Consider the following 27,309-nt stretch of genomic DNA (forward strand, 5'->3'; position numbering starts at 1 on the left):
AATCAGTATCGGGTTAATTGTGGCGTTCTATTTTTAGCATTTTAGGGTATTTTGTTTTATATCATAAAAGAAGAGAATTTACTGAAATTAGCTTGAAGAATAGATTTTAATTTTAAATCAATTTCAGGTCGATAAAACGAAAAATGTATTTATTGAAATATTTAGCGGTAACGGCGAATAATAACATGTGGCAAAATTTTCTCGAGAAAAGATAGATCCTAAAATTATTCAATATTTTATATAATAGCAAGGTTCTTTATTAATATAAGATATTGACTGTATGTACAATTAAATGGAATTCTGGTGTTCCAGTAATTGAACCAACCACATGCGTTTGCTCCTATTCGAACTGACGTGTGACTATGAGAAATTGAATTCCGTCTTGTCATTCCGGCGAATAACGGATTAAAGTGCACGAGTGAATGTAATACTGCGCGCTGAAATGATCGGTTTAAAATTAGACTGGTAAGATATCTCCAAGACGAAAAACGCACTTAACTTTTATATCTTTCTCGCTTCGTATTACAAAGAATAACTATATTTCCGCGTTCGTTTATAGCGCAAAGACTAAGCATAATTCCGTCGCTCCATTAAATTATTCATTTCCTACAAAGGAAAACAGTACACAGAAAATTAATTTATGAAATATATACAGCTACCTCTCATTATGTCGTCTAACATTACTCCACTCCGAAGTTGTGAATTGAGAGGAAATATAATATTTTCCTTCGCAAACAAACATTATCCATAGCTGCAAACACTATCAGGCCTTAGAAACTTTCAGTTACATCGTGTGACAACTTTTACTTACTTCGTTGAAATGAAGTTAAGGAACGTCCATTAAGAAATATCCTTTTTGCGCCATTATCGACCAAAGTCGCTTAATTAACAGCTACATATGATAAAAAAAATATCATTTTTTTTTAAGTTGTTTAAAGAGTATTATTTGTATAAAATAAAATTGGTATGTTTATGTGGCATGGATTGTTTTGGAAAAGTTTTAGATTAAATTACACACATGTCAAAATCTACCTCGATTATTTTGAAAATAATTAGAAATTGATTTGTCAAGCGACATAATCTGCTTTTTCAAGCCCTGTATCTTACGCGCCGTATTGAGAGATGATTCGCTTAAAAATGAAAAATATTTTTGTAGTGAATATCGACCAATAACGTGGTGCAAGGAACTTGCGCATAATTCACTACGCATAGAATTATTCTTGTAAAAGTTTACTATCGATTTGGAACGATAATAAATATCCGGCACGCAAAGATAGCGTAATCGAGATTGAAAGCGTACTAATTTGTTTCGAAAGGATGTACGTACTATTAATTCTTAATTAAGCCGGTACATAATTGCCGCCCTCTTGGCAGTTCATATCGACTCGCTTCAGCTCATTGAGACACTGCGTAATGTATATTGAAACTTGGCCGGACTTCAACTACGAGTGATTGGGACGAGGTAGCAGCGTTATAATAGCAACGGTTGCGTCCTCTCGACCCATTTTGGATCGGTGTGCAAATAAGTGAGAGTGTGTGTGTGAGAGAGAGAGAGAGAGAGAGAGAGAGAGAGAGAGAGAGAGAGAGAGAATTTTGATGGACGCAGGTACCATTCTACGAACGATAAAAACGCATTGAAATAAAAAAAGGACAGAGCGAACTGTCTGGTTCGTTCGAGGGCGATTGTGCGAATGCCGTGAAGCGTTTATATTTCAAATTTTACAGCGGCATCGCATGACGTTTCGAAAATACAAATTTCGGCCGTTCGCTCGGTCGACACACGGGGTTTCTCTCTCCGCCGAAAATCTCGCGCGGTGCACTCACTAAATGTAAATCCATAGAAAAATAATAACGTCGCGTAAACATCTATTCCCCGTACTTTGTGCGAGCAAAAAAGGGATATTCGTATACATTTTGTGCATTTGCAGCTACCCGAAGCATTATACAATTGTGGACAAAATCAGCGCGCATTGAATGCATAGAGAGTCACTTTTCAATTAATAAAAATTTATTACGGTTTACGTAAAAGGAAAAGCTCATGTGTGTAAATAATTTTCATGATTTACTCATATTTTATTATTTTCATTATGAGTAACATCCATTGTATAAAAATCGGGGGGGAGACCCGCTGAGGGCATTGTGATGTACAGATTTGCGGCATTACTAGGCATTACTAGGCATTTTTGGGCATTAGTTTGGGCATTAGGCCTTGTTGTGGCATTATAAAGATAAAATAAGATTAAACAAGATAAATAAGATAAAGTAAGATAATAAGATAAAGTAATGCCCACTGGGCATTAGTGGGCATTGGTGTATAAGATTTTGGTCAGCGGTTTACACCTCGATAAAAAGATTACATGCATTTCAGAAAAATAAAATTTTTCTCAATAAGTCCTATCCAATGTACTCTACTTTTATTAATATGTGAAGGAGCAAATTTTTTCTCAGGGTGGTTACTGTTCCGTTATATTTCTGCCATAATTCAGTAAATGCAAATTCTTGCAAATTCCAATAATAGAAATTCTATTGACACGTCAAAAAATACCGCGAATATATAACCGCGTCTTAAATATCTCAAAATCTTTGATATCTAAATACTGACATCCGCGAAGTGACGTGTGTTGCAATCGGCTTGATATCAGTGCTGCAGTTCACACTTTTGTCAGCTTACACACGAACCGCAAACGTGATTCACACTTGCAAGAAGTTCTATTCGAGATGGCCACACAAGGTAAATGCCTTCCTGTCGAACGACACTGAAGCGTTGAAATCGGGGGAATTTCTATTTTCTTCAGTTCTGGTGTTGGTTGCACCGTGCGCGCGCGTGTTTACGAGGTCTGTCGATGGAAAAAGGAAGCAGTCGGCAGAATAAAATGCTGCCGCTTCTCACAGAATGGTGAAGGTGGAAAACTAAGTTTTAATGCAGTCATTTTTACACGAGATGCACCGCGCATTCAACGCCAATGCGATTCGCAAATCTGCCAAAAATGTAACTATTCCATGTTTATACAATATAAAATATAATTCAAATTTTTTTTACAAGCGAAAAAGCGGAGTACGGTGTCGCATCACGTTTTATCATAAAGAAAATAATTTCTGTAAAACGAGATGTCCCCTGCCATCATCACTCATTTTATTTGTATTATATTTCCTGATCGATCAACACAATTCAATTTTATTTTAGCAAAAATTGTTCCATTTAATTCCTTTTAAAGCATCAGAATGGCAGGATAAACTAATAAAACTAGAATGTTGACATCTGCGTCGTTTTCATTGTGTACATTATAAAATATATACTCTGAGTAATTATATACTCCCGCTAGATTCTTTTGTGCAAAATTAACTTTGGAAGAGTAGCATATAGCTTTAGTAAAAGTACTTAAAAAGCGGACGTTGAAAGCAGCTTAAAAGATTTGGATGTGTCTCATGTTTACGCTAAAGTGGTAATTTGACACTTGGCCACTCAGTGCCGTGCTGTTTGAAGGTAAGAAGGAGGAATATATATCTCGCGGATTCTAAAGTCTAAACATATTCTCCGTGAAAGAGCGGAAGGGAGTAGGAGAGGATAAAACGAAGACTTCTCAACGTGGCCGTGTTACGCGTTTCTCGCATTTCGAGTGAGTCACCTGTGGTGTATCTCGACTAAAATAGTGCGGCTAATAAATATAATAATGCGTTGGGTGCATTCCCGCGTTCTCGCAATTATAAACCGAACTATTGACTTTACTAAGAATTACAATTTAGCCTCGCATAAGAGAGATATTCGCTCCAAACCAACATGGTAATCAAACAATAATAAAATTAAGAATACACAGAGAATAAAATATATTGCACGTGTATATCTCAGAGGAAAAGATAATGCTCGAGGGGTAAACCGCTGAGGGCATTGTGGTGTACAGATTTTCGGCATTACTGAACATGGCTACACTGAGAAAATAATATAAAATAATGCCCACTGGGCAGTAATACCCAGGAAAAAATGTACATATCTAATCATATCTGAGTACATTTAACCCAGATATAAACAGATAGGAATTTTGTCCCTAGCCAATCATATATAACATAAATGTGAATTAGGTATCGTATATGTTCGAATATTTAAAAGATTTATTTTAATATTTTATAAATATTTAACGGTATTAATATACATATATGATCATACTATTACATATAAATGTGGTCATATATGATCTATTCAATCAAAGACTATAAAAATATTTATGAAATATTTTCATAAATGTTGAGATAAAGGATTAAAATAAATCTTTTCAATATTTTGTACATATTAGTGTGTTATCAAACGATATCTAACTCACATTTACGTTGTATATGATTGGCTAGGAACGAAACTCATATAATAAAACATATAAATTTTTTCCCGGGTAGGCATTGGTGTACATGATTTAGACCAACAGTTTACACCTCAATAATGCCAGATGTCTTTTGAAATGTAAATTTGTGGCACGCCAGGCAATTTCTGCGGGTAGAATACTTTAACGTTATTTCTGAACAAGTGAATAGTGTTTAATGTAGCGTCGAAAGCAAACGAGAATTAAGAAAGATAAAAATAGTTGAAGTGGAGGGAGAATTGCAGATAGAATATAAAATACAGTGTAATGATAATATTGTTAGTATCTTACTTAAAAACGGTAGAGTTTTAGACGAAAATGCTACAATAAGGAATATTTCAAAAAAATTGTATGTTCGTTTCAATTTATTGTTAACCTCGAATTGTAACTTCACTTGCCACGTTAAAGTAACCGTAAAAATTTACGTGCATACCATTGCTCTTCATTGGCACTTTATTGGAATTTTATTCTGCTCGGAAATACAACAGTAAACGACGTCGATCCGGTCGGACTGTGACATTAAGCTGCTTCTATTCTCTATTCCATGTGCAAATGAATGCAAATACGGAAGAAAACGGTCGCGCGAGCTTGTCCAACCGGAGCTATAGTGGACTTGGCTGTATCTCCAAAATACCAGCTTCAAGAGTTACAGATATTGGAAATGTTTTAAATTGCCACGAGATCCTGAATAAGTTTATATTCTCTTCTGCATATAGGTACACTTCATCTTATTGAATCCTAATCAAATTGCTCGAATTTTCATTTTAGAAGATTCTTGTTTAATATAAGTCATTTTATAATTTTTCCAAATCAAATGTTTCTAATTAAATTCTTATAAACTGAAATATCGTACAAATACTTTAGACGTACAAATACAAATCTTTGTATGACTGACGGAAAATATGCTTACAAAATATTCAAAACATTCCATGTACAAAAAGTAATTAACGAACCCTCCGCTATCACTTGCGGAAATATCGAATTCAATATTTATTATATTTTTGTTGCAGTCGTTATTCGAGCCATCGGACACTACGATCGCGGGATGATGTATGGCACAGGAATAAAAAACGGAGCGATAAAAATGTGCAATGCAATATCAACGTCGCCGTATGAATTATATGACGCCCTGTGACGCGTATATCATACTATTCACTCATTCGGCGAATCTTGTATAATTCTACATTTTTTCTCTCACGTTATTAAACAAATGCCTATTTACTGAGTTTATACGCGTCGCATATTTTCCAGTTGATTGGTAGAATGCATTTTAATGAAACGGATCTCGCAGACAGCCTCTGATAGTCGGTTATTTCAAATTATTTCAAGACCGAGGCAGTTTTGCAAAACAGCGTCGACACATCGCCGATCAAAATTAAAAATCGCCTCGCCTGCCCATCACACGTTAACGCTTGCGAATTAGAGTAGATATATATGTTGCGAATTTAAGTAAGCTAGTTCAATTCTTATCTATTTTACGCGCAAAAATCGCATATTCAAAAATCTATAACTACATAGCTTTCCAAATATTAAGAAAAATGTTGTGTTGTATTATGATTAAAACATTCTATAATAATTTAAAAATAAATTTACAAAAAATATGTATACATATACACACACACACACCATTATTTTATAACGAGACCGCGTGCTTTGAAGAAAAATACAAATTCAGCTATTGCACTAAATGCAGGAAACATTTTAACATGCAATGCAAAATTTAGTGAACAGTACGTTACATTAAATACAAAAGGCTTTGAATTCGTGTTTATACTTTCAAGCGCTATTGTTATAAAGTAATATTGCAGTTACAAAGTAATTCCCTTTTATAGTGTTGCTTTAGAGAACAAGGCATCGTCATCGCCACAGGCCGTCGCTACGATTGTATTATTGCCGATCATAAAACGTCGATACCAGAGCGCACTTCACAGGTATAAAACAACGCGCGAACTGTCGCGGATGGGAAAACGTAACATGAAAGTTTTACTTTACTTCTCGCCTGCACGTCCCCGTCCGCTTTCCCATCTTGCATTCTCGACACGTTGGTTGAAAGAGGGGTTAGCGCCTCTTGACTGGACTATTAAATCCCTCCTGACGTTACAAAACTGTCAACCCCTGTTCGTCAGACACGTCCACCCTCTTTTCCAATGCGACGACACCGGAGGCGCAACGAGGAAGGGAGAGCGAATCGCTCGTTAACGTCATAAGATCATTATCTTGTCGCGTTAACGAATTTCAAGCAGTTACATTCTCGAAGAATGGCTGCCATCGTAATTGGCTGCCGTCAAATATAACTCTTCTTGGTAGAAATTATTCTTACGTTGTCAAAAGGTTCAATGAAAAAGCTAGTTTAAAAAGAATAACGCAAACGAAATATTCGTGTATCTAAAACTCTTTAACGTTAAATATCTCTTTTGATGACAAAACTTGACAAAATTCCAGATTTAAATAAAATTAGCTGACAAATAATTATTATTTTCTCTCAAATTATAATATATTGATTTAAGAGAAATTATAATGTAAAATGTGTATTTATATCTTTTTACTTTGCGTCTTTTATTTTACCGGATTGAAGATTCATCAAAATCAGAGAAAGACAGTTTGAATATGTTTTCATATGACAGTTACTAAAGGGTATTGACATGCTATAATATTATATTTTCTACGTGTGTGCGCAATTCAATCAAGAAAGCACTCAACCTCGTCGCTCTGATTCGATTGCGATACGCTCGCAATGAGATCGCGCCACCAAAGGCAGTCCTGCTCATAAATTCCATATTATTATCGTTACTAAGCATTAATAGGTTTATACAATTAACGACATTTGGAGCGAGAGTAAAAAAGAACTGCTCGCGATTAACTTTGTTAAACTTTGGATAAGCGCGAGCTCAGTCTCTGATTCCATTAACGTTACTTTAATTGTTTAATTGCATCCTGCTAATTATATAAGTGCTTGTCATTAGCGTTCAACGATCTTCCCAAGTGCCATGTGTACTTAGGTGAAGACCACTACTTCGATGGATGCTCGTGATCCAATTATTGCCAGAAAGTTTGAGAGATGCAATAATTCGCAGCATATTACATTTCAATTGATGAGTTTAATGAAAAGCTAATGGTCGCGAATCACGGTGAAACTAGAAAAATATTTGCGCCAGCCGCTGTATTTATTTAAGATTTATATATATTATTATCATTAACAAACCAGCGATATAAACCTGCAAATAATATTCTGTACCATAATTAATAGGGCGAACTGTAATATAAAGCAATAACAATTGCAAACAAAAAAAAAGCAAAAAGTAAAAGCGCAATAAAAAAACTTTCCCTAAATAAATAGCTATTGTGTGCAATAATTTAACAATTTTGCGCATTATATTTTATGTTGACACAAAATATATTCATCATCATCATCATTCTCATCGTCTAGAATTCTAGATGCACGTTATCGCAACTGTTTCGTGTGTCATATCAGATTTTATTTTCTTTCTCTCTTTTCTCTATGCATTGGCATGGACTACTCGTTATCAACGAAATTCGATGTATTAGAGGAACGTACTGAATTTGTTTCGAAATTTTGATGGTCACACTTTACGAGATCAAATAGTTGTTGACTCGTTTTGAAACAACTTTCAATTTAACAAACATTTGATCGTGCATTATTTTTGTCCTGCATTTTGTTCCTTAAAACATGTTTTAAAAATACTAGATTGAGCTAAATCTATTTGTCGAGATACTGACAAAATTATGGATAAAGAAAAATAAAGCGGAGAAATAGGTCTTTATCCTTACAGTTTCATATTCAATTTGATATCTTAATTTTGAGAGGATGAAAAGTGGAGTTGTATTTTCATTTAGCTGATTTCAAATATCTAAATGTTTGAAATAAATTCGCGCAATACACGATAAGTTCATTTGCATAAATAAATCTTAAATTTGCATTCGCGCGCAAAAAAAAACTGGAGAGTTCCATCTATTTCGTATTTTCTTGGCAAACGGAAGTATTAATTATAATGGCACAATGCTTAATTCGACAGCTGTGTACTTTTGATCTGTGACAACGTTTGACGTGTGCGTTCACGACCAAGTCGATTGCTCTTGCCGTCCAATTGGCGTGACAGTATTTTTCCGGCTTTCATGTATGAGCTTCCAATCAAACAATCCTCGTATGCGTACCGCCCATTGTTTTCGAAATTTTTCTGCCGCTTTTAACGAATGGCCAGTTAGTCCAGCAGATAAAACAGAAGCACGTACGTGGATGAGCTTGATAAAACTAATGATTTACGGAGCACGGGACGAGATCACGCTTTCCCTCTTATTTTCATTTAACGGCAAAAATAAATAGAGTTGAATGCAAATTTATAAAACAGCGCACGGTTACTAAATCCCTTAGTATTGATTAGACTTTAAACAGAGGCCGCGCCAAAAAAACTTTTCATATTTTTACTCACCTACTTGCTCGGGATACTTCAAATTTTCGTCGTTGTAGAAATAATATTCGATATGAAGTGACTTACCTGTAACATAAAAAAGATCTATTAGTGTTATTATGTGACGGACAAATAGAACACACTTAGAGCGAATAAGAGTAAAAAGAAAGTACAAAATGAGAAAGATTTTCATTGTAATTAATGTTCTGTAGAGTTACACTTAATCATAAGCTTCGACTATTTATTGACGCGATTAGCAGTTCCAAGATTATAATGCCGAGGAGAAACAAATATCATCTTATTTGCATGTCCAATCGGACATGCAAGTGATGGTATGTGATCTTTTTATTATTGTAACGTAGGTGCCGCGACGTTTCCGCGAACCATCATTTTCTAAGTAAAACAATAAGCTTTTTCCCTACTTAGTTTCTACCATGCAAGTGGATTTGCACAGCACTGTCATATCCAATTCGCGTGTCTGCCGCTCATGAAGGCGCTCAATCCGCCTATGGAAGTGCTCTCGACGTTTCATGGGCAAACGTAGCGACTATGTGGCATGGCAGAATTAGGGGACTAAGGTAGCAATCGCGGATTTTTATAGCCCTACCGACTCGCCACGCCACGAAAGTATCCAAAGAGACTAATTTGCGGTTTCTCGAATTGCATGTCAATGAGCTCTTTTTGCAAGGGCGAACGTTCTTGCTGCAGGCGAATTTAAAAATGACGAATTTTTCGTGTAGCGCGTAAGATCGAGGTAAGGAGCTTGTGCAACGACAAATCTAAAAGGTAGTTCAATCTTTGCAAGCTTTTTAAAAGTTCACATAAAAGATTCATTCGACGAAAAACCAACGAAACCCAAAAATCTATGAAATTGAGAATCTGTGGACGATGGAAAGTAGAAAAGTTTATAGAATCACGCGTATACAGAGTTTATAGAATCATATAAAAAATATATACACGATTGTAATTTCATACTCGTAAATAAAAATTCCATTAGGCAACGATGTTTCTCTCGGTTTGTTTTTAATTTTATATTGTTCGTTCAATCTTCAAGCAGCTTGAAATTAATTCAAGGCTTCGACGAGTAGTATTATATTTCTATGAGTAGTATACTATATTATATCTGTATTGCAAAAGATCTTCACACGTCAGATAGCTTTAGCGCTTTTTAATTAACGTGCGACTGAAACGGCGGAGTGTAATACGACGCTCCAAAATGTTCAAAGTATCGGCTCATTGCCGAAGAGCGACGGAGAACCGTGGACCGAGCAAAGGCATAGCGAGCAATAATGACAAACAGGATGAAAGGCAGAGGCAAAGGATCGTAGGACATCGCGTGCTTTCAGGCCGAGGGTGAGGAAGAATGGAAGGTGCAGACAATATGGCGTATATCTGCAACACCGAGTCGCTGAAAGAGAACCGGAGAGTGCGGTCGTGTTCTCTCGCTTCTGTACACCGCTTCGCGTTTACGCTCTCCGTTTTCCTATGTTGTCCTCTCTCATCCTCTCATTTCCCCGCTCTTCCCCTCCCAGCGTCTCTGGATTCCTCACCGAGGCTTTGTTACGTTATTTATTCGTTTAATTAACTCTCCATCCTTCCCCCGCTCGCTCTTTGCAGATTTTAACACCAGCGAGACACGCGACACTGTCTGCCAGGATTAAATCCGGTCACGATTCATTTGTGACGTTACGATAGAAGAAAGACGCAAGCCCGTCTGTTGGAATGTTTATTTATTAAAAACCGACTGCAACTGGTGCAATCTTGTCTGGCGCCGTAACTTTGCCGGCAATTTTCCTAATTGTCTTTTCTTGTACTTCTCTCAGTTTCTTTGTGTTTTATTTAATGGATAAAACACGTCCAGTATAATGTAAATTAATGAGTGCATTCAAAGCGTCTAGCATATCAAATCTTAATGTTTCAATCGACATTTTTTTTTTGCGTGACGATAACAGAGGAATTATCACAGAGTAATTATATGAAGTGTCAAACTATGAATTCAAAAATCTTTGTATAAAATAACAATTTTGTTTTTACATTTTCCCATCCAATGTCATATTTACAGCTAAATATTGCCGCCCTACATAATGTACAGTCATGTTCAATTAAACGGAACGCAGCAATTATATTTAACATAAACGTTGCCGCTAATTACATTGGATACAGGTATCCAAAGATACTTACAATTAGTATTTTCCCTAGCTGTTACAAAGGCATATTCTTTCCCGTCATTTTAATTGTAAATCAATACGTAATTGTAGTACGGGTAAAGCCATGATTAATTTTCCGTCGAATCTAGATCGCCAGCAAGTCGGGAAGAATTGCTCAATGAAATCGCCACGGTCCTCTATTACTTTTCACCCGTTTGCCGCATCGTTGGCGCCAGAGGTGACGATTAACCCGAAGTAAACAACCGCCCAATAACATGCTAATGCGAACGGGTTCCCGGATTGAGCGTAGGTGGAGTCGATGTCAGTGGATAGGGTAGGATTCGAAGGGACCCCCCCACCCCCCAGGTGGGGGTTGGAAGGGTAAAATCGAAGGTAGAATTTGATACTACCGCGGTCTGCGACCCAACCGCGTTATTAGCCCATCGAATAAATTTCACGCCGATGCTCACGAAACGTGCCGCCGGTTAGGAACAGACTGTTCACGTATGATATTTCAAGAAATATCGCACACTCCGCCACACAGAAGTATTGATCCTGTATTATTGAATGGAAAATATATTATAAAACAGTTGCGGATATCAACAATATGTACGATGTACTATCTGATTCGGATAGAATGTACTTTATGAAGAAAATTTGAAGGGAAAACTTTTTTTAAAAAAAATGTTCAACTTAATTGTCAGGACTGAATTTTGATAAATTAAGTTTAATGAATATAAACGGCTACTGAAATCTTACTTCTCGATCATATAATATCTAATGTATCATTTTATTACAAAAGAAATTGAAAGATTTATTATCGAGATATTTAATGTGCATTTTTAATATGTGAAAAAATTGATGAATGACGTTGCTTCTCATCTTTGTGTTTAATAATACCATTTAATTCTCTTTTGCAAATGTTTTAATTGACATTGTAATAAACTGTGTGTGTATACGATTGAATAAAAAGTTTGAGACTTTATCAATCGCGCACATCATACGCATTAATCATTTTTAATGCCCACATTGTGTATCAGAAGAAGAATGATTGAATTAATTTTCGTTCCGCTCTATTATTGGTTAAAGCATCACATTTGTGAGTTATCGTAAAATCTGCTGCAACGGCTTCGTAAAGAACGACGAGTGAGATGGAAGCGAATCGAAGAGATCTAATAGCGCAGCTTCAAGAAATACTTCCTAACTGGATTACAGACATTCCTCTACGTTTCTCATCGAATCAACCGATACACAGTAAGACACCTGGCAGTTAAGGAAAATGAAAAATTACTTCGTAACTTAGTTTTCGCTAAGTGGTCGGAGTGGACTTTCGTGTAGCTGCTTTCTGTAGGAAGACGGATCTAAAACAAAAGGATAAGTTCTAGAAAATACCAAACCATGAAGTGCCTCTCTTCTGTAGCCAGTTGCTTATCCCGACCAAGGAAAAAGAAAGCACCGAGGAATCGGTGCATTCTGTCCTGTGTAATTTTCCACCATAGACTGGAATTATTTCCAGCTGTCAAATAAATAGCAGGTACGCAAAATAAATAAATATGCGTGTGTTCTCCATCAATTTAATGAATGAAACGTTGAGTAACGCATACAATGACTTCTGCAATTTCTATCAAAGATAAATCGATTTCTTCGCAATTATGTCAACCGTAACGTTTCCCGGGTTAACGGTGACGGTAAATAATGTATGGCAAAGATGTAATCGGAAAATATTACTCGTACGAACCGATTATTCACGATTACGTTAATGATGTGTTATATCATTACAAGAACGCGAATAGCTCGATAGCTCGGAAAGCTTGGGACCCGATCGATCATTCTCGTGTTGCGTGGGCATATCGCTAATCGAGATAAATTACGTGATAGTCATTATCACCAGACCCCGTTTAATTTGACCAGTGATATTTTGGGAAACGTTCATTTCAAATAAAATTCAAATGCGCTTTCAATAATTCCGTGCAAAAATAAATTGCGTTACATGGGACGTGATAAATCATGAAGAACGCACAAAGCTTGACGGATCGATATATGCAAACTATCCTGAAACCCACAAATCTCTTTTCAACCGCAAGTATTAAAAATTAAATGATGAGTAAACCGAAGATTTCAATACCGCGGCATTGATAATCATCGAATTATTTAACATTTCGTTAATTAAGATGCAAACTTCACACACAAAAACTAGCCTAATTCTCACTGGATTTTACTCAGCTCAATTAAGCCTTTTATATAATAGGAATCCTTTCTACCACGCATCAAATGAAATTGCGAAAATGTTCATTTGCCAAAGAACTCGGCTTTACTATCGATTTTCCCTAAAAGAGCATTGATTCTAAAGCCTGGTCTGGAAAGTCGAATTATCATGGAATTAAATTCGTGTAAATTAGATATGGCCTAATTCTGTGGCGGACAGATTACATCGAGAGCGGACGTTGAAGTAGGCGATAAGAATCCTTTCGTGCAAGCGGGTATTATTTCCAAATGGAAAAGGTGGGTGAACTGCGAACCGATCGATCGGCGCGAGGGATCGCGTGTCCTGGGAATCAAGTTCAAGCACTCTCTGGGCGATTTAATAGGCAGCTCGGTTGTGCCGAACTCGCGCGGCGTAACGCGGCTGCGAGCGACGGCGGCGAATCGACTCTTCGCCGATGGATGCCCCGCGTGCGTTCGCCCCGCGAGATAAATGCGAGCTCGCGGCGCAACGTTCTCTAGAATCACGGTAATTGTCACGGAGGTCAAGGGCTCGGGGTCGCGGGAATAATTTACGAGTGCTACGACTGCGGGAACTGCAGGCGTGCACTTTAATTTTACACGAGATCGATAGTACGTGTCGGCACGTGTTTACGGTACGTACGACCACGTACGTGCGCCGTCTCGACGTACGTTACATATGCCCTTATCCTTTATTCATATGGCTCCCGTAGCGTGTAAAGTCCTAATCGTCAAAGAGAAACGAGAACGCGCGGAGGCAGAGGCCGCTTCTCCGATACGATGAGACTGCCACTCGATAGGGCAGCGAGGGAACCGAGACAATAAAATCGCGTTAAAACGCCTCACTCCGCCGGTTATACCGGTTATCCTTGTCTTATCACGCGCGATACTCCGCCTTCGCTTATCTTCATTCGCGAGATTGGTGCCACGATTCGCGACGATTCGTCAGGGAAATTCGTGGATCAAACGTACGCAAGCACGTGCGTCGACTAATTCGTTCCACGCGGTGTACATTTAATGAATATTTTTGTGAATACAAAAGTAATCCGTAATATCCAAATCTGAATCGATTCACATCCATTTAATCTGATTCAACGCGTAAAACAGCATTGAATGCTTGAAGCAACTGTTTCCCCAAGTTTGAAACATCGTGCACGATCTGTAATCTTTCTTAGATCGTCACGTATCATTTTCATCATCGTCGTTTCCCTCGGAAAGCTGCATCGATATAACGGCTTTTTTCAAAGCAATTGTTCGCATCTGTGCATCGCGATCGAACCACCGTGCTGTAATTTATGCGTAGCTAATTGTGTCTCTCGCATAGTGGAGCTTCCGTTTCCCTCACAGCGACACGGGGAGAGAGATACCCATTGATACTTTATACCCGACGATATAGAACGCCCGCGGCAGTGGGGTGAATGCCGCTCGATTATAACAACCCTTTTACAAAGAGGCTCCTTGTTCGTTTGCAAAGGACCGTCGTTGTAAACAACAACGCTGAGCTTGGGAACACGAGACGAGTTGCCGACGACAAACGCGACGGGGAAGTAGGTCGCTAGGACGAGCAACTTTTCCTTTCAACCACCGCAGATCTGCCTGCCGCCGCGTCCTCGCAAGCGCGTTTTACTGTTCGAGCGATTCCCAGCGCGAGCGCCGCGTTGATAATGAATCGAGGCAATGCGAAACGCGACGGCATCGACGGCTGTTACAACAACCGAATTCTATCGCGCTGCGAATTTGCACGTTGTCGTCCCGCGAGTTTGCCAATGCATTTACGCTTATCGCGTAAATAGAACGCTCGAATGCGCGGTAAACAGTCGCGTTTTCCTTCGACAATTATAAATATCGCATAGAAAACTTGAAACAACGTTTTCTCATAAATTTTAACGAGTCTGACGAATTGAAGGTTAAATAATATATTAACAGCGCGCTATTGTGGTTCGCGTTTAAAAAAGTCAATATTCTACGCGAAACGCCTACATTTTCCCCTTTTCAAAAATAATTTACTTATTGGTGAATATGTAACAATCACAATTATGTAACAATCACAAATATGTAACAATCGCAATTATATAATTAAATAAATTCATGCTACAGATTTCTGAAACTTATATGATTCTATAATTGCTACAAATTGACTTTGTTGCCTTACTTTCCTTCGCGATTAGTCTCCACTTATCGTTAGCCTTATAGTTTTATTGTCGATATAAAAATACTTGCATAAAATTATTAATCGTTGTGCAATATAATTACATCACTCGATTTGAGTTATATGTGCGTCATCGTCATATATAACTCAATGACACGAGCAGGTGACAGTTTTAATTAAAATTTAATTAGCACTGCATAACAACGTTTGTACAACGGGACATGTAATTTTGTTTCTATAATTAATAAAAGTACACGTTTCCCTTTAACATGAGCACATTGACAGCCAACGTGTATTCGGTGTAGAGCATAAAAGAAACAACAAATACGTATGAATAGCAGAAAGTTCGCGGCTACGTTCTCGGATCCATGAACTTTTCGCTGCAGAATCGTTTCGATCAATATCGCTACTGTTGTGAGAAAGAAAAGTTGTTGACGTTATTAAATGTATATTAAGTTGGCAGTATTTCTTCAGTTCAGGTATACATGTTTTCAAGTTTAACATACACCTTAAAAATAACCTTTTTTTTAAAAAAATAGGCAAAAAAGACGCAAAGTATAAGCGCCAACCAATCAAGAATTATGTAATTTAATTATTTAGATATATTTTGTTAGGAAACAAATACATTTTTATTGTCTCTACAAAAGTAATGGTATCATCAAGTTGCGCCGTAGAAGCTGTGTGTACTGTAACTTATCGATGTATAGATATAATAAAGATTATGAAAATGTGAATCCTAGTTAAACTGAGGTCCTTAATAAGGACACTATTGCAATTATTGGTAGCCAATCAATCCTCACTTTTCTTATTTATGTTTAATATCTTTTCACAGACTCTGTCGATCTAATAAAAATCTCTCGAAACGTTCCGTATTGTTTATATGTACGTGAGAACGAAGGAAACCCTAAGTTATTTTATTAACGAAAAGAAATGCCCCAAAAATCACTAATTTTATTTGCGCAACCAACAAAGAGGAAAAGTAGGATTGGTTTGTGGTTCGATTTTATGTCATCACAATGGCGCGGAGGGTGACGATAGGTCAGCACAATGGAATACGTTACGAGTCATATTACTGCGCGCATAACCAGGGGATGGATGCTTATCCATTAGTGGCTGCGCTAACTTATGCGGTCGGTTTACAGATCCGACAAATTACATCGTTGCGAATCGCACCCTCGCGCGGCCACCACCACGTTCCATTTCCATATGCCTCGCTCGCGCCTGCTTTCACTCTTTCGCGATTCGCGGCGCGGCGCAGAGGCAGCCGGGAAGGCTAAAAAGATTACCGTCGACAGATTACCGGATGTTAAAAGCGCTCCCGCGGACGAACCGCCCCGCCGGAAGCTCGTGGATTAGCGAACAAAGTAACGACTCCGTTATCCGCTTAAATAGATTCGTTGATAAAATTTCGCCTTCCTCCGCGATGAATTTGATCGGTTCGCCGCACCGAAGGCGAGGTGCGATGGGGGTGATTGAATTATGATGAACGAATATCCGGCGAGTGTACCAATGTGGCGTCTGGGGTGAGAGAATAACAGCTTGTCACTGAAAGCACGAATGGTGACAAGAGACTACGCGAGATTCAAATCTCTGAAAAGTGCCTTTCTAAAGTGACGTTAGAACAAGCGTGTCAGAAAACCATTGATTCCGATATTATTAAATGTAAAGTACTCGGGCAACTTATCGAGATACTGTCAGAGATACATTTTGGCCTAGAATACAATTTTGACAAATTATTAAGTCAGAAATTTAATTATTGTAAAAGTAAATATTGAATATACATAATAATTTTAGTAAGCTTCTGGTAGAATTTCAACAGTCTTTTACTGAGACATTCTAAAAGGTTTCATAATAATGTAACAATCAATGACCCGCGTTTGCCTCATTCATTTCAATAAAGTTGCAACCTGTTTGGAATTCGCTTTGGCAGAATTCTGTTATAAAGTAACCACGCGTTATTCTTTTTTTTTTAGCTCGCCAATCGCACGTTCTTACGTTCCACGCTTTCGGACGTGCCGTTCGGATCGTCGCGCGGCAGAGACGGGGAAAAACTGCAAGACAATGCCGTCAGCTCGAAAAGAGAAGGAATAGCTGGAGCGTGTCGGATATTATTGTCGTCGGTGTAAGTGGTGTGGGGGAGAGCCGAGGAGGTGGGCCGGGAAGCAGCGTGGAGCGCGACCAGAGACGCACGCACGCGGAGGAGAGTCGTCGTCGGTCGCACATGCACCGCGACGGCGACGACGACGATACAATTTGGAGCCTCGCACCGGAGGCATGTGACAATATCACGGCTACGTGCCTCGTGCCCGGCAACTGCTTACGCCTCCGAGGAGAACGCGTAACCACCGACACGAGGTGGGATGCTCGCAGCGTCTGCACACGTGCCAGGCTGAGGGGGTGGCTGGGCGGTTCGGCAGGATACGCGGGCGAGGAGGGAGACCGAGGAAAAAGGAAGGCAGCGTATCCTCAAGTGGCGGATAGGCGCGTGCTCGGCAGGATTTTCTGTATTTGGATTTGTCGGATTTGTCAGATTTTTCTCAGACGATGCCCCCCCCCCCCCCGCCGTCCCTCGCCTCCTCTAGACTGCTACTGGCACTCGAGATCTGGCCTCTCCCCCTACCGCGCCCGAATCCTTATGTCTCTCATTCGTACGCTCGCCAGAAGCGCACGCCGAGCACTTTTGAGAAGATTTAGCAGAATTTTGTGTTGACAAGCTCCTTCCGGAATAAATAGATCGAGGGATGAAAATGTCAAATCGCTGAAGCGATTTCTAGGGGTAACTCATATCCTAATAAATCCCATAATGAACACCTTTGTGAAGTTTTTTTGAAATTTTACCATTCTACTAGTAAAATGGTAAAGTTTCAAAAAACTCTCCTAAAATTCTTCAAAATGCCACGTTGTCCCACGATTACATGATTTTCAGGGTAAATTTTAAGAAAAAATTCTCTTCGTATACGCACATCTTTTGTATAGCACAAATCTTCGTCTCGGGTGACGTTTGATATAATTATATTTTCATTTATCTTTCTTCTCTCTTTAAGATCCATCGTACATATAAAAATAAATTAAGTTTATATATTGATTGAACTTCTTTATCGCTTTAAGAAAAAAAAGAGAATAATATCGGTTCTATTTCATCGAATCAGAAGACGAAGGCTCCAAGTTTTAGACGTGTGTTATCTGTTTCATCTGTCTCCCGCTATCCGAGGAACGATCGCGTTCGTCGCTAAAACGTTTGTCGGTACGAGAGATGCTGAAGTACCGAAGCCTGACAATGGTACCGCAGACTCTCAATGTCTGATGTCCTGATTTCCGTTAGTGGCTTTGGTAAATCTTTCCGATTCTTCCGACAGTATTGCACTACCGTGGCTTCGGCGCGGATTTTAAGCGTCTCTCATTTCTGCTTTCGACAGAGCGCGACAACGACGATGTCCGTCGCGTATACGCGCCAGATCGATTTTGCCGCGGGTAAAAGTGCGGAAAAGAGGACTCGGACTTTGCGTTCGACGCTTCATCGATACGGATTTAATTTTCGTGAAAGCGGACGCGCGGACCGTGCGAGGGCGAGTATGCGAGCGATCCGAATAGCCCGTGGAACCTGCTACGAAAGCAGAATACGAGAATCTACGGCCAGGATACGTGACCGGATACGACAACTCGAAGATAGAAAAATGATCTATCGGCAAAGTTTGTTGGAGGAGGTGCCGATAGGAAGATGGATGGCGCGGTAATGCTGTTTGCAGAGAGTTCCAATTCTCCTGTTGGATAATATAATTTCCAATCTCGCGCAGTGTTACTCTCGCGCCGCAAGTATTGCCGCCCTACGGATTAATGGCATACGAATAGACGCGTGTCGATGACGCGACAGGTCGAGATACGTGATCGATACGTCACTAACGAAAGTCGTGGGAGAGTAATGTGTTTTGCGAGGGGCATTATTTATATTGCAAATGTTAAAACTTCGCGGAAGGTAAACAGTGGTTAATTAATGTTTGCAAGAGTCAAATCAAGTCGAATTACGTGCAATTTCGAAGTGCTTATAATATATTCATCAGTAATTTCTCTCCATTCACAGGTATATTATCGTGGTAAAAGTGCACGTGTTGGTGTCTTAGCGATATCTACGTGACGTCTTCTTTAACGTACACGTTAGCGATTTCGCGCGAGCAGATTTTCAAGTGGAAATGTATGTTGCGCAAAATACCTTTCGCCTCATTTAAGGCTAACATGGCGTGAGATTTGATAAGAATTGTTATCAGCGCACGTCTAGATACGGTGCGATAATGCGACGAGTGCGCGCAAACGTGGAACACTATTCGCGTAGCTCGAAGGCGACAAATATTTACGTAATTCAGGGCGAGTAAACTGCACGGGTACCCTAATCGTTCTCCGAGGCGAGCAGATAGAAATCGTACCTGTCGACAAGTAGAAATTAATTTCTATGTGTTTCCAGCGGGGTGAGGCATTCGAATCTAGATAAAGGCACTCCCGCACGACCTTTAGGGTCCACAGCGACCCTTTTGTTAAACGAATTCCTCCCTGGAGCCGCACATATCACTTAAGCCCTACAATTGTCAAGGAACCCGGCGTACCGTTAGCGCGCAGCTCTTGTAAACTTATGTGACAATTTACCGTCCCTCGCTCGATTTAAAAGGAATACGTTGAACGCGTATTATATTTATCTTGATAAATTTATTTATATCGCCGTATTGCGCGCCGCTTATTAAAGTAAATGATGCAACCAAACTGCTCATTGTGGCAATATATCGCAGATAACGCCATAAATAATACGCGTCATATAGCAATATCGACACATATTTGCATGGCGTAAAATTAAAATAAACATCATATGTCGCGCGCGCATCGATATATCATTTATTTTATGTTACCAGCATTATACGTGACAATATGTTACGCTTTCTATTTAGCGATACCATTTACGTGATTTATCGGCAGCGCGTTAAGTAATTGTATTGAAAAAAAAAGAATTTATCTCTCTAACGAAATACTGTTACACTCGCCCTATTCAATATAATTCGCTTTTATTACACTATTTTGATAGCATATACAATATAAAAATTAAATTTCATAGGAATTAATAAAATGCGCACATATTATTCCTTTAGCGAAAAATGGATAAAGTATCTCTATTGGTATTGAATAATATTTTAATACAAGCTATTACTTTTTTATTTACGTCGCACGGAAACTGGTTATGTTACACGAATTATTTACGAGCGTTTCACCCCTAAAATGTACCACCGTACCTGATAAATGGACGCTCCCGACCTGTTTTGAGGACCCTTTTCGATCGATAATTTATTATTCACTGAATACTAGACAAACTGGCTAATTGAAAACAATTCTTCTCAATTTGTGCATCCTTTTTTTATATTAATTGTGTAGGCTGTAGTTCGAATATGTATTCGTTCGTTATATTGAAATTTTTGCGAGCCTCGGCATATCCGAAGAAAGAAGCAATTCCGTTGTTCGGATCGCGCTCGTTTTACATAAGACGGGTACATATTTTAGCGACACTCACTCGGCGGGGGGTAGATGAAAAAGACTTAGGAGCGGCGATGAGAGAGGTGAAGAATGGCGCGATGTCGCGTCGAAGGCCGAGGGAGAGGACTCGGTCCTCTCACATAGAGGAATGCCGGCGAGTTATTTTAGGTCTTTCCAACTCCCTTCCCATTCTACAGAGGCGCGTTTACGCGACGTAACGAAATAATGAAGAAGGGCCGCCCTTTGCCGCCGCGACAACGCTCTCTTGACTTTCGACGATGAAAAAAATCTTTTCTCTACAAACATTCCCTTACGCTCCTCTTTCTTTTCTATTCTTTTTTTCTTTACACTACTTTTTCTCTCTCTCTCTTTCTCTCCCTTCTATCTCTCCTTCCCTCCGTGTCTTTTATGATTCCTGAAAGAATACCGGAACACGCGCTAAAGGGAATACTTTACGATGATGAAGAACGTTGTGACATTTTCCGCGCATAAATACTTTTTCCATTAGAAGGGAACATAGAGCAGAAACGTGAGCCCTTGTTCTAGGAGCCTCTTTGTCCTCGTAAACAGCTTTTTTTTAAAGCCGTTTTTATGAAAAACTCACGGATTATCTATGATGACGTAAGGTCGCATTTTCCGAGCGCTCTCAGGCTGAAAGTCGATGAGATGTAATTAGTAGAATTGGGATCTCTACGTTGTTTATTTTAACGAAATCTTGTCCTTTCTGATCAAGCTTCTCCGGAGAATTCTTGACTCGACGGGAAGGAAGGGCGCGCGCTTCAGCACGTAATGTTTCTTATATATTGTGCCTCTAATATTATATGCGCTTCCTCTTCTCCTCCGCTTGAATTTCCGTTACGAAGGAAGTCTTGTATCGGATATTCTCGCGGCACGCTATTTTTTCCGTGCCAAGAAGTATCTCATTCTCGGCTCTCGCGAGCAATGAAATTATGGAAAAAAAAAACAAGCGAACCACAAACGGCGCGGGATAAGCGTTAAATTGCATTTTCCAGTCGTCCGTCACGAATTAAAACAGAGAGGAAAATAGAAGTCTAAAGTCAACGATTTACTCAAAAAAGGCCGCGGCATCTTCGTAGCGAGTATAAAAGAATTTTCACAATTGTCACGGCGGAAGCAGCATTATTTCAATCTTTCGCGAATAAAAATCTTACAAGTTATAAAGTAGTTAAAGAGTTGCTACACTATAGAGCTCTTTTATGAACGTTATTATACCACATTACTTGTACCGTGACAAATTTCGAGCGTAAGAGTATTTTCAATTATTTGGACCAATTGTAAGCCTTGTCTGCGAAGAATTAATCACCATTACATCAATAGCAGAGTTATTTTTCGATTACAATGTGTTAAGTAACAATTATTGGATAGAATAACAGCTCCGGGTGCGACGGCATGCCGCGTTATATCATTGGTACAAAGCAAGAAACTCTAGTTATACGCGGTTATCGTTAATGTTGTTGCAACCGCCTCTTGAATATGTTAATTAACTCTGAAATGCAGTAGTAACACGGAGTTCAGTGTGATATATGTAAGCCGTACAGTGTAAACAAAACATTTTAACAGATTGCCGATGGGCTATGAGATTTGCCAATCTAGCATAATACAGAAATTTCCGTAGCCTCTGTTATCAGTGTGAAATGAGTAATCGTAACATGGGCGACCTACTTTCACATTAGTCAGTAATTATTCAGCAACGCACAAATGAACATCATTGAGTTTTGTTACTGCAATTAACAATTTGCCTTCGGTAGCAAATTATCTAACGTTATTGTCACTTAGTATTCCCGCGCTTTCTGTAGAATCATAATTTGCGCAGCGACAGTGCCGAACACTGTCAAAACTAATGGCTAGAAGCCAAGAAGGTCTCAAACTACCACAATTGTCACAACCCTTATTCATTTTATGCGCAGAACTTAATACAAAATAAAACGAAAATATTGTCGACAATCAAAGTTACATCCCCCACTCTTAAAACAAACAATACAAGAAAAATCTTTCTCGTAATTTTTTTTTTCCAAAAACGTGCAGTGTAAAAACAAGAAAAAAAACTCACGTATTTTCCTTTTGATCGCCGTTGGCCGAGTGCGATGGAGACGGCTGGATCTGCTGTTTGGAGTAGGGATGGTGGTGCACGTTGTTGTTATTATTGTTGTTATTATGCATGTGCACCTTGTTGGCGTTGCTGTCGGTGGGGGAGCCTGGCGAGATTTTACCCGCCAGAGCGTTGAGCGACTGTAGCATTTTCATGGGAGTCCGTTTGGCAACCGGTTGACGGTGCCTCCTTCGCTCGGTCTCGTTTATCCTTGAGGAAGACAGGATTATTGTACGCTTACGGTTTGAAGGCGTCAACCCTCAAACACTACTGTACGTGCACGAACAAGCTACTTCCAGGATCTCTCGGGCGGGCTGCGTACGGGACACTCCCGATTCACAAATCGAACCACGTTCGCGCTCAGAATCGGCTCGAGATCTTAGCACGAGGCGCACACACTCATCACGTGGATTAAGCACGACAACATAAAAGCACGTGGCCTGGTGCCGCTCAAGTATGGTTCAACTCGTACGGCTGACGCACTGGTCGATCCGACCTCGCCTTTCGTATTCTTTAGAACTCAGACGGATATCGTAGCGTCCTTTCAGATCCGTTGTCACACGATCCAGTTGCGGGTGCGAATACGAAACCCTGTGGACAAGTATCGGTGATCGATAAGGACTTTATCTACATTCGTGGATCGTTGTATGTGATTATCGACGCACGCCTCATTAAATTTAATCAACGAGTTCACGCGTTCGCTATCAATTTAAGATTCATGCGGAATGATATAGTGCAATGCTACCGATACGGACTGATTATTATATTAATAATCGAGAATATAATTTAAATGACGGTATATCGCGTCTGTATTTAATTTTGTGTCCCCTTAATGCTCTAATTCTTTATGTTCAATTACTTTACTTTTATTAATTTCACGAAAGCTTATCGTATACTTAGAGATCGAATTAAAATCGCTCTCTTGAAAGAAATTATGTAAAAAAAATTTACAATCTAATACCTTTATTGCTACATTATCTATTTCTTGTTTTAAACTAACAAAATTTAATTAATTGTATGCGCAAAAGAAGTTTTATAATTAAACGTTACACAAGTGTGAAAAATTATGCAGCATAAAGACGTCGTTTATCAATGAATGGAATACGCTATTTTTCTTAGTCAGATCCTGACGTCTTATCGACTGTAAACTGCGTGTTCTGCAGTGCATTGTGATCCATGCGGCGCGCAAAACGTGGCAAAGACGTGGGAAACGCACGGAGACGAACGCGGAACCGGAGAGCACGGGACGACACGGGAAGCGGAGAAAAACTGACTAAGCGGGCGCGTGCGTTGTAAACTGCTTTACAACGAGTCAATTAAAAGTTTAAGTTTAATTAGAAACTCGAGTCATGTGCGGTGCGCGAGCGAGGAATGGGAGAGGAGGCTGATATCGCTGCCCGTTCTCGCCCGTTTACCGCCCGGCTCTCTCTGTCTCTCTATCTCTCTCTCTCTCTTCTCTCTCCTCCTCTCCATCTCTCACTTTCTCGCCTCCGCCTCTTTCCCATCTGCGTAACTCCCGAGTTCCGAATTACCGGCTCGCAAACTCCCCTTTTGTTTCTCGCGCGCCTCACAGCGGGTCAAGTCTTAGGAGCTCGTCGCACGTGGGAGATGCGCTCGATAGGAAGAAGAAGCTGATGGAGCTCCAGCGGAACGATACGAGACGGCAGAATCCGTCGCCTGAGAATTTGAATTACTTTCCGACTTGGCGCGAAGGAGCATTCGCCGATTTTCACGTCGCAACGGAACGAAACTCTATGAACTCGTCAACCTTAGCGAAACCATAACGATACAGTTACAATTCGGATGGAGATGGATGGATAAAAAATGTTCAAATTTCTCGGGGCGCCTCTTTCATGTTTTACAGAAATTTTATATTCGTTATGGTCAATTGACTACGTTTACAAATAACGTTTTCAGTTTTGACGTAATTGAGAAGGAAAATCTGGAATGTAATTTTGAAAAATAGAAAAATGCCAGACTTTATCATTTATTTTACATACTCGTTTTGCGTAAATTGAGGGAAAAGGTGAAATATAGTCTCTGCTTAAAATATTTTGTTTAAGTTAGCAAGCCAAAATCTGAATTAGTTGCAGCTTTCCAGGTTTTAAAATAAGTTTTTAAAATAAGTATTCTAATTTTTTACTTAATTGGGAACGTTCTATTTGTTGCTACGATCTGATTACAATTTCATCAGAATTGATCTCTGAGCTGGCTACAAATCGAATATAAAAAAATTATTTATACGTGAGGCATGAATTTTTTAATTTTCGTAATTTATTAATTCATTTGCAGTTTTAGTTCAACGTTGCGCAAGCAATTTGGTAAGAGCATACGATACTAATCATTCATTGAGTCGAAAAAGGATATAGAAAAATTAGGCGATGTTAAGAAAAAAAGAGCCGGAGTTGAAGTGAAGGCTCGTCAGTTTTGCTAGATCTGTTCTTGTAAAACCAGGAGAGAATTGAATAGGTACTTGCGAAAACCTGCCACTACGCAACGCGGAAGGAAGAGAAGTCAAGCCGACGCGACGGGCGTAAGAACTCACGGCGAAGAGATTTTAGCTTCTTGTGGATTACATTTGAAGGTCCGTCGAGGGCAAAAAGGTCGGGGAGGAAGGGGGAGGCAGGAATGCGCCGGTTTGAAGGGAAAAGGCGAGCTGAAGTGGAGGAGCGAATTCGCGGCGAGGACGGAGGGATATAATTACCGGAACTGCACAACGGTTGTCGAATGTCAAAGAGATGGCACATAATTTAACACATGAGGCGGAAGCTGTACAAAGTGCATGACGGGCGGAAGAGACGGGGGGAGGGGGGGGGGGAATAGAGGAGAGACCGGAGAGCACCCGTTCGCCGTAAGCGACAGCGAAAAAGCGAAGAGAGGAGGAGGAGAGAGAAAAAAGAAAACGAGATGGAAGATGAGGGGAGAGCGGAAACTATATCTTGATATGCTACACCTAAGCCTTTTGTCCTGTACACATTTTTGCCTCCTCTCTACTCAACTTTCCCCTCGTCCTTCCTCCTCGCTCCTCCACGCCCGTCCTCCGCCCGCATCCCCTCGGTGTACGTCGACGCTCTTTGTCACCGCCCACTTAGCGCGCTACAGCGTCAAATTAAAAACTCGAGGCACCCTGGAAACGGCGATTAATCGCTCTCGTGGCAGTGATTGCCCGCTATCGCCCGTTCTTGCTCGTCGTCGTAACTTTATAGCGCGTTTTTCCCCCGGCCTTTTTCTTCCCCTCGCCTGGACCAACTTCCCGTACCTCTTGGACTCGCGCGGCGACCACCGGACACCTGGCCGGGAGCGACACTTTCAAGACACCTCGTCGGAGCTGCAGAGCGATGCGCGAATCGCGAGATCACTGCGACCTGAGCGGCGAAACGATCTCGTCGACGGCACCTGAGCACTACGACTGACGACTCGACGAGCGCAGTTGCCGACCATCGTATCTCCGGATAAGCCTTATCGGTACCCAAAGACCCCACCCTTCGTCCGTGAAACGCATCCCTCGGATGTCTTTCTTTTACGACACTCGCGTATTTCTCTGCCACGTTGACGACCAGCTTATCCGCGCGATTCCCGTACGCGCGTGCCGCGTTTCTTTTCCTCTTCTTCTTGTTTCTTTTTTTATTGCAATGCACCCGAATCCACCTGCTGTCGGACGCTATTAGACGTCGGGCGGCACGCCGCTCGAGTCGCCCGGCTTATCCCAGATCGTCGACGAGCTGATCTTTGGAGTGGCGTGCGATCGTTCATGCGCGGTCCAGACGCGTCATGACGACGCTCGGCGACGTTTCGGATAGTCGCGTTAAGGCGCGCGTTTCTCACGGAGTCCCACAATGATGATCATTTCTCTCCCGCGATATCATATACGATCCATGAGGAATGCGGAGCCGCGTCGATTTTACGACGTCGCCATGTCGATCGTCATCTGCAAACAACGTTCACCAATTAGAGATATTGTTGCCTCCATTTCCGTCGAATGTCATTGAAGTCGTCCGAACAAAAATCGCGAAACTAAGTGTAACTTCTTCTTCGGCTAAGGTATTCCTATCGCGGAGGAGTGTATTTTGTAAGCGCTTAAGGCAGGATACCACCTTTGACTGCGATTTTGGAGGCGTTTTTCATGAATTTTTTTTGCATACAAAGAGTGCCCGGAAACAAAATCGGTTTAGTCATTCATTAATGTAACTTTAATCTGTAATTACAAACTGAAAAAGTTACAAATAATCTCTTGTAGGTGGCGCCAAAATACATTCCTTTGGAGGAACATCGTTAGACTGCGTGTCAAATTCCGCTCTGTACGTGGCTCCTAGAAAAAAAACCAAAGAATGTTCCTATTAACAACAATATTTTTTAATGCTGTACGTAGGGATTTTACGAAATTTCGATTTTTAAG

The 27,309-nt window shown here is 40.1% G+C and overlaps 2 protein-coding genes across 2 annotated transcripts in view; both read right to left on the reverse strand.

Moving 5' to 3' along the window:
• The window catches only part of LOC105567265 (CUGBP Elav-like family member 2), a 326,569-nt gene extending 303,638 nt beyond the window's left edge, over nucleotides 1-22,931 (reverse strand). The window contains exon 1 of the mRNA XM_012021985.1: nucleotides 22,875-22,931. The gene's annotated coding sequence lies outside the window, so the exon portion shown is untranslated. The remainder of the gene's footprint in view (nucleotides 1-22,874) is intronic.
• Nucleotides 22,871-23,116, reverse strand: LOC105567263 (homeobox protein 5-like). Its single transcript, XM_012021984.1, has one exon. The coding sequence runs from the start codon at nucleotides 23,066-23,068 to the stop codon at nucleotides 22,871-22,873; it is 198 nt and encodes a 65-aa protein (XP_011877374.1). The 5' UTR covers nucleotides 23,069-23,116.
• Nucleotides 23,117-27,309: the final 4,193 nt, after the last annotated feature.

This window comes from Vollenhovia emeryi, unplaced genomic scaffold, assembly GCF_000949405.1.
Source record: "Vollenhovia emeryi isolate VEMERY1.0 unplaced genomic scaffold, V.emery_V1.0 DF939139.1, whole genome shotgun sequence".
In the NCBI taxonomy this organism is placed as follows: Eukaryota; Metazoa; Arthropoda; class Insecta; order Hymenoptera; family Formicidae; genus Vollenhovia; species Vollenhovia emeryi.